We start from the raw sequence: 12,707 nt of genomic DNA on the forward strand, positions 1-12,707 counted from the left end.
CAAATTGTTTCCATCTCAAAAAAAAAAAAAGTTCATGATCACCATCCATGTTTATGCCCCACCGATTCTTCACTCAAAACTCCATGATCTCGCCACGTGTCAGAAAACGTGTCCATGAAACCATACAAACACTTGCGCCTAATCCTCTTTCTCAATTCCACCCCACCGGCCAAAACACAACCCCATACCATTTCTACCCCTATATAACCAGATATAATTACACTCCGATGCCATATCCGTATTCAAATCCTTTTATTTATCCGTTCATTCATACGGCATAAATCTAATCCTATCAATTAATAAAAAAACAATAATAATGTATAAGTAGGAAATAAAGCATCAAAACCCCAAAAATACCCCTAGATACATGCCATATAAACCTCTCCCTCCCTCCCTGTTTTATCTCCCCTCACAATCCCCTTTTTACTCTTTATTTTTTTTACTACTTTGAGCTTCGTGTCGGTCGGTGTACAGATCTCGCATTTCTCCACACTCAAAAACCCTCACAGACACTATAAATTCTCTTACCAAATTCAAAATACGGCTCTACACGCAAACCCGAAAGCAGTTCCGTTCTGTTAACTCAACAAAATATTTTTTTGGGGCTAGGTTAGTTAGAGTAGCGATTGATAGAATAAGAAATGCAAGACGAGGACTTTTCATCGTTGTTGTTGTTACTGAGTTGTCAAAAAGAGACGGTGGCTGTTGGTTTATTGTAGTAATTGTTATTATATATATTGGAGGGAGGGGATTTGGAGGAGGAGTCTATGAAGAAGGGGATTGGCTTTGAATGTACGTCCGGTGAAGGATTCGAGCAGGATAATAAGGTGGGATAGCCGGGGGAGACGGGGAAAATGCGGTTCATCAACTTTGATTGATTTGCTTAATTGAGGATCTGTAATCTGTTTCCCAATATCATCTGATTTAAAAAGTTTCGGATTTTGGTGGAGGGAAACTGTTTTATTTTTTTATTCTTTTTGGGGTTTTTGGTTGAAGTTTTGGAACTGGAGACAAAAAATATGCAGCAAGATCAGAGAAAAAAGGTGAAATTAAGACTGTTTTTTTTTATTGTTTTGGATGTGAATTTCAACATTTTGATTCAGAATTAACTGTGTTGTTTGTGTTAAAAGTGTTTTTGGTAAAATATGCATTAAAAAGAGAGGAAAGAAGGGAACATCATTAGATGAAGAAAATTGTGAATAATTAAGAGTTGTGATTATTTTTGCAGATTGAATTAGTGTGTTTGGTAGTTAAGCTATGGAGCAATTTATATGATTATCTATATGTTTTTTTTTCAATACATAATAAAAGAATTAATTTATGTTTTTTCTGTTTTCTTAATGGGAGATACTTTGGAATTATTTTTATTTTTTGTATTGGTAACGGTATCATTGAATGTGAATTTCTTTCTAGAGAAGTGGGTTTCTCTTTGTTTTGTGTGAATGTTATCCGCTGACTTAAACGCACATGCTTCCCTATGATTTCATTAAATAGCACTTTTATCTCTCATTTTATAATTGGATTTGATTCTTTTATCAGTAGATTTTTTTCATCTATAGATTGTCTTGACCTGGATTTTTTTCATCAATAAATAGTTTTGATTTTTATACTTTTTTTGGAATTTTCTGCCCCACTTCATCTTCAGTGTAAAATGTTTTGACTTGGATTTACTTTCCTTCTATTCTGATTTTGTACAAGTGGAAACTGATGAATTCGTTGCGGAGATTTTGAGGCTGCTAGTTTGATGTTATGGTTGTTGAGATACCTATTGTTGTTCTTATTGATTCTGGATTTGGGAGAGTGAACTTGTAAGAATTCAGTTTATTTGCTGTTCTTATTGTAAGAATTTCAGTGTTACGTACTCATTACTTCAAACTATTTGCATTACATTCCTTTTCTTTTTCTCCTTTCTATGCTTTTATGAATTCTCATTTTCTTGCCCACAGCCATTATTGTTTCAAAGAAGAAAACAAGGGTTTTGATCACATGGAACCACTGGAAAATAAAGTAAAAATTACGGTGTGAAGGACAGATGCAATTTTTTTTTATAAAAAAATATCAATTTTGATTGGATTGTCCTTTACTAGTTAGAATTCATTTGACATTTGAATAAGAAACTTCCATGTTTATAAAATTTACAATGTGGGTATCATTTTGTTCAATTTTACTTAAGGGATCCTTAAGAGGTCTGCCATTTCTTCATAAGATGCAAGAGTCATTCATCTGAAGTGGCACATGCTGGAATCAGTATCATTCATCTGAAGTGGCACATGCTGGAATCAGTAGTATATGAACAGTTGCATTTGATCCAAGACTCATGGGCACTGATTTTCATGCTGTTGAGCATAGTAAAAGAAGATATCAAATAGAAAATATAAACTTGTCAGACATGATTAGTGTCATACAGTTGAAAAAGGCATAGAAATGTTTATTGATCTTATTAAATGTGTTGGTCTTCTCAACTAACTCGGGTTCCTATGTTGCAGAATTCAACAGAGATGGACTTTTTCTCTGAATATGGTGATGCCAATAGGTACAAAATTCAGGAAGTTATTGGGAAAGGCAGTTATGGTGTTGTTTGCTCTGCAATTGACACTCACACCGGTGAGAAAGTGGCAATAAAGAAGATTCATGATATTTTCGAACACATTTCTGATGCTGCTCGTATATTGCGTGAGATAAAGCTGCTCAGGCTCCTAAGACATCCTGATATTGTGGAAATTAAACACATTATGCTACCACCTTCAAGAAGGGATTTTAAAGATATCTATGTTGTTTTTGAGCTCATGGAGTCGGATCTTCATCAAGTCATCAAAGCCAATGATGACTTGACACGAGAGCACTATCAATTTTTTCTTTACCAGCTACTTCGTGCATTAAAATATATCCACACAGGTACAATATTGTTTATCTCTTTGATGAGAACATTTACTTAATTCCAGCAAAAGCCTATGTGCACATTCATTAATTGTTTCCTGATATTATAAAAATAAAAGAGGCCCATTGCTTCAATACCAATAAAGGAAAATTTGGTGGAAGCCTGCCTTAATGGTTACCTACACACTTGCCGTCCTATAAGCATTTCAGTTTGCTTTACAACCACCACAACCTCTTCATGTGTCATGAATGTGTGGATCAAGAGGAGATAAAATTCCCCTTCATGATTTATTAACCAAATATGAGGAGCCATTGATTGTTCTCTTAGGGATGATTGCATGGTGTTAGAGTTTGGAATGAGAACGCACTGGAGGCTACTACGCACACTGCAGGTTTAAGCTTCTAAAAGAGGGTTTTATATGACACTTAATCGGAAACTCATGGGATTTGGTCCTTAAACCCATTAACATTGAGTAGGTGCACCCAGTCCTATTTGTATATGTGGTAATGGCCAAGTTCTCTATAAAACTCCTTCTTTAGGATCAGAAACAGAATGAACTAGCCTCCATTGTCTTCTCCCCACCAGACCTCACCTTTCCTACTAGTTCTTTCTAGGAGCTTCATCAATGGCTGCTTGGATATCATGCATAAATCATGGGAGTGACATTTATAGATCACTTATCTCAATCGACATGCATTCACGGCACAAGAAAAGATCATGGCAATTTGTAAATCAATTTGAATTGCTCATGGAGCTGTGGATAAATGGTTGCAAGGTGTCATTTTGCATTTTTTTTTTCTGGTATCGGTGTTATTGGTTCCTCTTTCAAAATGTGTTCTTGTAATACATTAGCTTTTAGATTGACAATAAGTTTGACAATTTGTATTTTCTTTCTCTGGTATTACTGCGGTGACTGCATTCCTTGTTATATAGTTGCTCTGTCCACATCTACCTTCTTTGTTCTGTTTTTTTATTTCCATTTGTTGAGGATGTGGCATATATCTAACTCTTATCTACTTGGCTCCAGCAAATGTTTATCATCGAGATTTAAAGCCAAAAAATATATTGGCAAATGCAAACTGTAAGCTTAAAATCTGTGATTTTGGGTTAGCAAGAGTTGCTTTCAATGACACGCCCTCGACAATATTCTGGACGGTACTCTTCTAACATATTAGGTCCCTGATGTGCTTATATTTGCTCAATAAATCTAATAGGAACAGGGAGCATTGACTTTAAAACTTGTGTAAATTTACAGGATTATGTTGCTACAAGATGGTATAGAGCTCCTGAACTCTGTGGGTCCTTTTTCTCCAAGGTATATCCAAACCAAATGGTTTTGAACACATAGGTTTGACAATTTTATAGTTGTTAAAATTGTTAGTTGGTGCCCCGGTTTGCAGATGGAAAATGATTTTTCTGCCTGTATTCTTGTGTTATTGCTGAAAACATCGATCCTTTAATTAAGTATTGATACTAGATGTGAAACTGTTTTTGTTCTGAAAGATCGAGGAAGCAGGCGTAGATGTGTTGATCTCTTAATTCTATAAAAAACACCAGTAGTTCTATTGTTCAATTTTGTATGTTGGAGTTTTATCTGTAAACTTTCATCAATCATTGATTTTTGTTTTGGATTGTTAGTTCATAATTCTGAGGGCGAGAGCCAGAGAAGGTTTCCTGTCAATGGATTTAATGTAAACAGAGTTATTGTTCAGTGGAAAAAACTGGCATTCTTGGAATTTTAACTGTAAAATTGTCAATATGGTTTAATTCTACAGTTTTTCTAATTTTTTTAATGGCATCTGGTTGCAGTATACACCAGCAATTGATATATGGAGTATAGGCTGCATTTTTGCTGAAGTACTAACAGGGAAACCACTTTTCCCTGGCAAAAATGTAGTTCACCAGTTGGACTTGATGACTGATCTACTTGGCACACCATCATTGGATACAATCTCTCTGGTAAGTGCAAAGTTGCGATGAATTTTGCATTTTGTTCTGGATATATTCATGCCATTTGTTCTGGACATATATTATTGTCATATCTTCAACCCCATCAATAACCCCCCCCCCCCCCCCCCCCCGCCCAAAAAAAAAGGCACGCATGCTCAGCCTTAATAAAACACAAAATGAACACATTGTATATTTTATGGTATTTACTGTTTTTTTGTCTTTATGAATCCAGGTTCGAAATGATAAGGCAAGGAGATATTTAACCAGCATGAGGAAAAAGCAGCCTGTTCCACTCGCACAGAAATTTCCCAATGCTGATCCTTTGGCACTACGATTGTTGGAAAGGCTACTTGCTTTTGACCCCAAAGATCGTCCAACCGCTGAAGAGGTGTGTTCCTCTACAAAATCTATTGACTTTCTCTGAAATTTTATGCCATCCTTTGCTGAACCCTTCTGCTTGTGTTTCTGCATTGCATTCAGATTACTGCATATTATTCTTTCTTAATCCTTTAACATGGCTAATCTGTTGAATGATTTTGGCCTGCTTATATTTTTTCAGGCACTGGCAGATCCTTACTTCAAGGGATTGGCAAGAGTAGAGAGGGAGCCTTCCTGCCAGCCAATAACAAAGATGGAGTTTGAGTTTGAGAGGCGAAGAGTTACAAAGGAGGATGTACGAGAGCTAATTTTTCGGGAGATACTGGAATACCATCCTCAACTGCTCAAGGACTATTTAAATGGAACTGAGAGGACTAACTTTCTTTATCCAAGGTTCTAGCTTTTGAGACTCCCCTCTTCTTCTTCTTTTACATTTATTTTTTTGGCTTTTGGAGACAGTTTACTCAACTTTCTGTCTGCTTCCGCTTTCCCCTGACTTTTGGTGGTGTACACAGTGCCGTTGATCAATTCAGAAAGCAGTTTGCACATCTTGAGGAAAATGGTGGTAAAAGTGGACCAGTAATTCCTCTTGAAAGAAAGCATGCATCTCTTCCTAGGTAAATATATCCAAGCATGTTGCTCTGCTGTCTTCTTGTTTATTTGCTGCGATCTTGTTGTTTTTTTTGCCTTGCTTTTTGCAGTTCATGGTGTCACATAATATATGGGGATCAGAGAAAGGTAGTGATGTTAGTGGTAACTTTTCTAATGATCATGGGGTTGCATTCTCATTTTCTTCTGAACTTTTGAAGTTTTCACTAATTGTTGATATAGGAAAGTCAGTGATGATCTTTAGTGGATACTGTTGTAATGATCATCAGATTTTTTGTCCTTTCAGTTTTTCATCTAAACTTCTAAAGTCTTTACAGATTGTTGAGAGATAGAGGTGTGGGGACAAGCTCAATAAGAATATAACAGGATGTTATAGTAGTTGGGGCACATGTGATGTTCTGCGTGACATGTAATCTATTGCAAGTATAAACAATTATGACAGCAGTGGCAGTAATTTAGCTGTATTGAAATTATTCGTTGTTGTTGCTCTGAATTGTTAGCTGTCCCATTGCATTTGTGTTGAGGAAGAAATTGAAAGCAACTGTTAGAAGGATGAATGGATTGATGCATTTAATCTTTGGAGTTAGATTATTTGTCCTGATATGTGTTGTCTGCAGTTGTTTGGTATGTTTAGATGGTTTGAAAGATCTGTATCTTTACAGATGCTTTTATAGGATAAGATAATTGATTTTGCTTTTTTGTATTGTGCTTCAGATACTCTTTAGGGGATTTTATTTTCTGGATTTCAGCAAGGCTGCTGAGTTTTGTTGATTTAAATGTTTGTGTTTTATTTTGTTTATTTTTTTTATGAGGATTCCTCTCTCTTTGTTTTCTGACTCGCTCTCCTGGCTTGTAAGTATTTCACTGGTGCTCAGTTAATTTTTCTCTGATCTTTGAAAGATATGTGCAGGTCTACAATTGTGCATTCAAGCTCAATCCCTACCAAAGAACAACAGAATCTTGCTTCCTTCAAGGACCGGCACACTGCAGAGGAAGCATACAACAAAAATCCCAGAGACACTGAAGGAATTCCCGTAAATATATCAAGGACCTTGCAGGCACAGCAGAGAGTTCCACTGGGTACTCGTTTTCTTGTTGCCAATGGTTTTTCAACTAACTGAATTTCGTTTTACATTTCCAGTGTAATAATCCATTGAATTTGCCTCTGTAGCTAAACCTGGAAAGGTTGTAGGGCAAGTTGTATCATACGAGAATGGGAGCATCGTGAAAGATGCCCGTGACCCGAGAACATACATCAGAAGTGCAGTCCTTCCTCCACACGCCGCCCCTTCTGCATATTGTTACCGTAAATCCAACTCGGGAAAGCAAGAACGATCTACCATGGAAGCTGATAGCGACTTATCCTCACAAAAGCAAGTCCAGCAATGTGGCATGGCAGCCAAATATGCACCAGATGTTGCTATCAACATAGACTCCAACCCTTTTTTTATGACACGGATAGGAGTGAACAAGGTAGAGCATGTGGATGACCGGGTGATGATTGACACAAGTTTGCTGCAGGCCAAGGCTCAGTACGGTGGGATTAGTGCTTCTGCCGCTGCCGCCTCTACAGCTGCTCACAGAAAGGTTGGAACTGTTCAATATGGTATGACAAGGATGTACTAGAAAAGTACAGCTGCTCACGGAATGGTTGGAGCTGTTCAATATGGCATGACAATGATGTACTGAAAAAGGACAGCTGCTCACAGAAAGATTGGAATTGTTCAATATGGCATAATTAAGGATGCACTAGAAAAGGACTCAGAAGATCAACGTGTCTTGAGTCTAGTAGTGGAAAAATCCATGTAGAGCAAGATTCGGTCTAGGAAAATCGCTTTAAGGAATAAGGATACAGGAAGTTTGTGGATATAATGTGAAGTTGTTGGACGGCATTTTGTTTTGTAAAGTCTACAGTTCATCAATTAGATATTGAATTGTGCTGTATTCTTGAGACCTAGAAACAGCAAATGTTGCGAATGACTTGACAAGAGATTCTTTCTGTGAATGATTTGCAGCGCTGGTTGAACGTGGAGTGGCAAATTTCGTAATGGAAAAGGCACTCCATCAAAGAAACAATTAAAGAAAAGAAATTAGCTTCCGTTCTTCACGAGATTTCTCACTCCATGTTTAACAAAGAAGCGTCTCTCCTCAGGTCAGCCCCAGCATCTGCTGTTTCGGTTTATTTATTTATATGAATAATAATAATAAACCAGGTCAATATATTATTTAAATAAATATATCTCGGTTGAAGTGCCGGGTGATTTATTTTCTTAAAAACAAAACGAACAACGTTTAAATAAAAATTAGTTTAGGCGTAGATAATCAATAGATATCATGAGCAGTTAAAGAGACAAGCTAAAAAGCTATGGAACTCATCAGGCAGAGCCAAGAAAAACATCGACAGTCCATTCTTAATTACTGAACCTATTACTATATTTATTGTTCACTGGGAACTAAAATAATAGCATTTTTTATTTAGTTTTACAAAAACATAAAAAAAGCATAATTTAATTATTATTTTTTCCTATTTTAAGAATCATTCATTTGATTCATGGAATACAAGAGGAAAATTTCAAAATTTGTTGAATTATTTAATCTCGAGTGCCATTCAAAATCATCCATCCCTTGTTAAAAAAAAAAAAGATATTGGAGCAGGTGTGCGGGTCTATTTCAAGCTTACGCTCTTGGTTGTTTTGTGAAAAGCTCCAGCAATGCTAGGATTTTTCTTTGGTGTCCCTTTAATTTTTTATGGTTTTTTTTTCAATTACATTCTTTGATATTGAATTTTTATTAAACTTTATCATTATTTCGTGTTGAGTCGATTAGAGATTGGTTTTTATATTTTTTATCACATAATAAAATAAAAACCATTTCACTACAACATGAAACCATTTCTTTTGTATTAGCCCTTTTGATATACCCAACATGTTATCGGTTTTTCCTCTTCTGTGCACGGCTTGTAACAAACAAGATGGTTCCTTCTTGAAAAAAAAAAAAAAAAACTAACTATGAAATTGCATTTCCAACCCTCTTCCTCTCTCTGTTATATATATATATATATATATATATATATATATAAACTGTTAGGACTTTGGACTTCCAGTCTTGCCGTGCGTAAATTTCCTTGGATTTCCCCGGTGCTTGGGCTAGGGGCAGATCATGGGCCCGAGGATTTATAGCCTGGACGGAGACTGGTGAAGGGCCGACTCGAGCGATTTCGCGTCGTCGAGGAAAAATAAAAAGGAAGAAATTATGCAAACCTGACAGACGGTTGAAAGATGCGGTTTACCCATATTTCCTATTCAACTCGCTTGGTTCGATTGTCATTGTTTTTGTGCTATTCCATCTTCTCTTTTAACTTTTCTTACTGCAGGTAGAGAATTTTTTTGAGAAATAACTATCCGTTTCTCTTTTGCGCTTTTCCTTGCACTCTCTTTCAGTCATTTTAAATCTTCTGTGTTTTTGAAACTCTTGATAGTATAAAAAAGAAATTACAAAACGTTTTATTCTTTTTTTTTTAAATGATTATAGAATATTTCTGTAATTGACTTTGTTTTTTTAGGTAGCAATTGAACAAAAGTCCAAGCTAAATAAAAAAAACAGAGCTTGAACAGGACAAAACGACCCCCACAATATCAGCTAGTAATAGGGATAAAAGAACACCGAGAGGATTGCCAAGGAAACGAATCCCATTCTCAATCCATGTCCACGGTTATCAAGCAGATCAACACAAGGGCTATCTTCTCTGAAAATGAGTATGTTTCATCGGTGCAATATCTCAATGCTCGCCATCTCACTAATTTAATCTACTTACATATCAGCTTAAATGAATCTAATTAAGTAAATACAGATTCAGAGGAGTGAAACTGACTCGAATACATTCATTTGTCAACGATATTTCACCGTAACCAGTCGAACCCTCGTCTCTCCAAACTCCAAAAGTTTTGTGATCAACTCCCAGATAAAAACAGAAGGACAGAAATTGCACATTTTTACTATCACGTTGGGATTTTTTTTTGTTCTCGAATTGATCATGTCATGTATATAGATTAATTCGAGGACAAATCTATCTCTGTGCTATTACTAATTCACTGTTCATGACCGCATGTGAATTCACCGAGCACGTTTTGTAGAGAGAATCTTGACGCAATTCAATTTTAAAAGGCCATTTATATTGGATACCTATTTAGAATCTGAATTAACCAGAAACTAATTTAAACCGAATTTCATCGACTTTTTTGTTGAAGGTGTTAAATAATAATTATACTATTGTTTCTAAAAACACAGTGAATCCTCTGTGACAGTTTTTTTTATTAAAAAAAATTATTACATGAGAAAGAACCCTCTTGAAAAGAACCCCACAATCCAGGCTAATTGTTTTGGTGCCTCGCAATTGATCATTCGGTCAAGGAATTTCTCCAGTGACGTCCTCCTATCGAGCAAAGTTCCTAACCTATTCTCCCGTCTGCTTCTGGGGTTTGGCTCTCCAAGTTACAATTGTGAGCTGAGGAGATTTCTCGTCAAATGATTAGTTAAAGTGTAAATGAATTGCCTGTTCGGTAGCCAAGACTCAATTGAAGAAGTTTAATCGTAATACTTCAAGACATTTACAAAAATCGATAGTTTACATTTATCATATATGACCAAGCATTCGGATATGAACCCTGCTTTTTATCGTAGAATTACATAATTGTACGTGTGGCATGCTTTCGTAAATATCCCACAACTGTAACCTAACTTCTATTAGTCCAATTAATTAGCAAGTCTAGTTTCGAAGGTCAAATTGGACCAATCGGCTAGTTCTTAGCACATAAATCGGACAGCCATTTGTTCTATACAAGGAAGCAGATTATTCTACATTTGACTCGGAAAAATCACTTGAAGCAGCTAACCCAACTAAATTGAAACGAATTGGCTAAGAACTGACACGACATTCGCCTTGGAAAAACTAAAAAGTCAATGTAACTCTTGGAACACAACACGACCAAAATTATTAAAACTGGTACGTTGTACATCATAAAGGATTGCCTGAATTAACCTGATTGAATTAAAATAATATTATTTTATTTTTTTATAAAAAATATCAAATTAGTCTTTCACTGGACTGTAAATGAACCCACTTATTAATCATGTCAAATCAAGATAATTTTAAATTAATTTTTTTAAACTTGACATGAAAGAAAAGTAGAATTGAGAATCGACTCGTCGTGTTGTGCCGAGTTTAATAAACTCGACACAGCACTCCTTTCAATCATAGCGCATGGTGTTATGCTTACGTTGCATAACTAGAAAGAATAGACGTTGCATTTAGGATTCAAACGACAAACACCGCCAGGAAAAAATAAAAATAAAATGCTGGACACAGGAGAAAAGGGATGAGATGAGGTGGCAGCGAAAGCCATCCACCAACCGAGCAACTATTGCTCTTGTGATTATATTTATGGGTTGACATAATTCGATGCTATGCATGTGTCCAGTGCTCCTGCCCCCATCATTAATCAGTTCATCAAACCCTACTTATCTGTCTCCCAAAGGGGCCCCATCTGCATGCATGCATTGTCCCCATAAAACCCAGGACCCACTTTGCCACTGCATTATACATTTGGAAATAGTGTTTTTTTGTTTTTTTAAATCTCGTATATTTCGTCTATTTATCACCGTTTTTACTTTTATTTTTTTGTAATATTTTTTTGAAAAAAACATATTTTTATTTTTTACATTTTAAATATTTATCACTCTACACTTGGTCTATATATATAATTACTTTCGTTTGTTTTTAATTTTTTAATTTACATTTTAAAAAAATATTATAAAAAAAAACTTAGAAAATGGGAATAACTAGAGAGTTTTCTACTCAATATAAAAAAATATATTAATAATATCTACACATTAATTCTTTTATATTAAAAAAAAATTATTCAACCCGTAACAAAAAGGAGTTGAATAAACGTATCAACACTCAGTTTTTTATATTTCTTGACACAAGTAGTTCTCAATGTATTTAGTTAAATTCATGTATGGATTTTTTTATTTATAATTAGAATTTTTAAAAAAATCTAAAAGTTATATATTTATTTTTTTATTAAAAGTTTATTTTACCCGTAACGAATCCCAATTGAAATGACTTAGTTTTGCCCAATTAGATTGTATTCGATTACCAACATTCACCCTAGATTTATGCCTCTATAAAGTTCAAAATCATTTGACTCACTTTCGTTTTCATTGGTCCTGGGAAAATGGGAACAACTACAGAGTTTTTTATTGTTAAAAGTGGACTCAGCCAATGGCAACAGTGATAAGAAAAAGAATTCAAACTCGACAAAGGGTGATAATTCCCTAAATTGTGTTTGCTCGAAGCGACAGCCCACGACTCCAATTTTCTTCCAAATGGCTTTAAAAATAAACTGATAGGATCAGATACAACAAGAGAGTGGGAAACGAGTAATGTTACCAAAACTTCGATGTTCTTGCCGATAAACCGAAGAAAAAAACTGATTATTTTCAATGTCCACGAGAATTAATAAATGGAACGTGTTAGGTTGCCATTATGTACGTAAATGAGTACGGAATCAATACAGCACACGAAGAAGAAAAGTGAAAATAAAATTACAGATACAGAGATGTGGGATTTGATCCAAGAAAATTTGTATTTTGTATGGTATGAATATAAAAATATAAAAGAAGCAGTCGTGTAGTGTGGAAGACCAACAAAAGATTAGGTGGTTTTGATCACATGGAGCCCCATATCCCCTACACAAAATCTCTCTCTCACAATCCCGATGACCAAACCACCTCCTACCTTCTTGGAAACACCACCACTCACTTCCCTGCCTCCCTCCCTCCTCCCACACCGTCACCACTTGTCCACCACCACCCACCCTAGCTAGCTGGC

General features: G+C 35.6%; 1 protein-coding gene across 4 annotated transcripts; it reads left to right on the forward strand.

Moving 5' to 3' along the window:
• Nucleotides 1–396: 396 nt before the first annotated feature.
• Nucleotides 397–7,820, forward strand: LOC7480727 (mitogen-activated protein kinase 10). Of its 4 annotated transcripts, none has more exons than XM_002300846.3 (10): nucleotides 399–1,043; nucleotides 2,487–2,895; nucleotides 3,906–4,033; nucleotides 4,134–4,193; nucleotides 4,688–4,837; nucleotides 5,061–5,216; nucleotides 5,388–5,599; nucleotides 5,722–5,823; nucleotides 6,726–6,895; nucleotides 6,987–7,820. In XM_002300846.3, exons 1-10 carry the CDS (start codon nucleotides 1,020–1,022, stop codon nucleotides 7,439–7,441), a joined length of 1,866 nt encoding a protein of 621 aa, XP_002300882.2. In that variant the 5' UTR covers nucleotides 399–1,019; the 3' UTR covers nucleotides 7,442–7,820. The 4 variants fall into 4 exon arrangements, 3 of the variants coding, with proteins under 3 accessions (XP_052306354.1, XP_002300882.2, XP_024450928.1); XM_024595160.2 differs by lacking the exon at nucleotides 399–1,043 and adding an exon at nucleotides 1,674–1,808; XM_052450394.1 differs by lacking the exon at nucleotides 6,987–7,820 and having other exon boundaries at nucleotides 397–1,043; nucleotides 6,716–6,895.
• Nucleotides 7,821–12,707: the final 4,887 nt, after the last annotated feature.

This window comes from Populus trichocarpa, chromosome 2 (assembly GCF_000002775.5).
Source record: "Populus trichocarpa isolate Nisqually-1 chromosome 2, P.trichocarpa_v4.1, whole genome shotgun sequence".
Lineage (NCBI taxonomy): Eukaryota > Viridiplantae > Streptophyta > Magnoliopsida > Malpighiales > Salicaceae > Populus > Populus trichocarpa.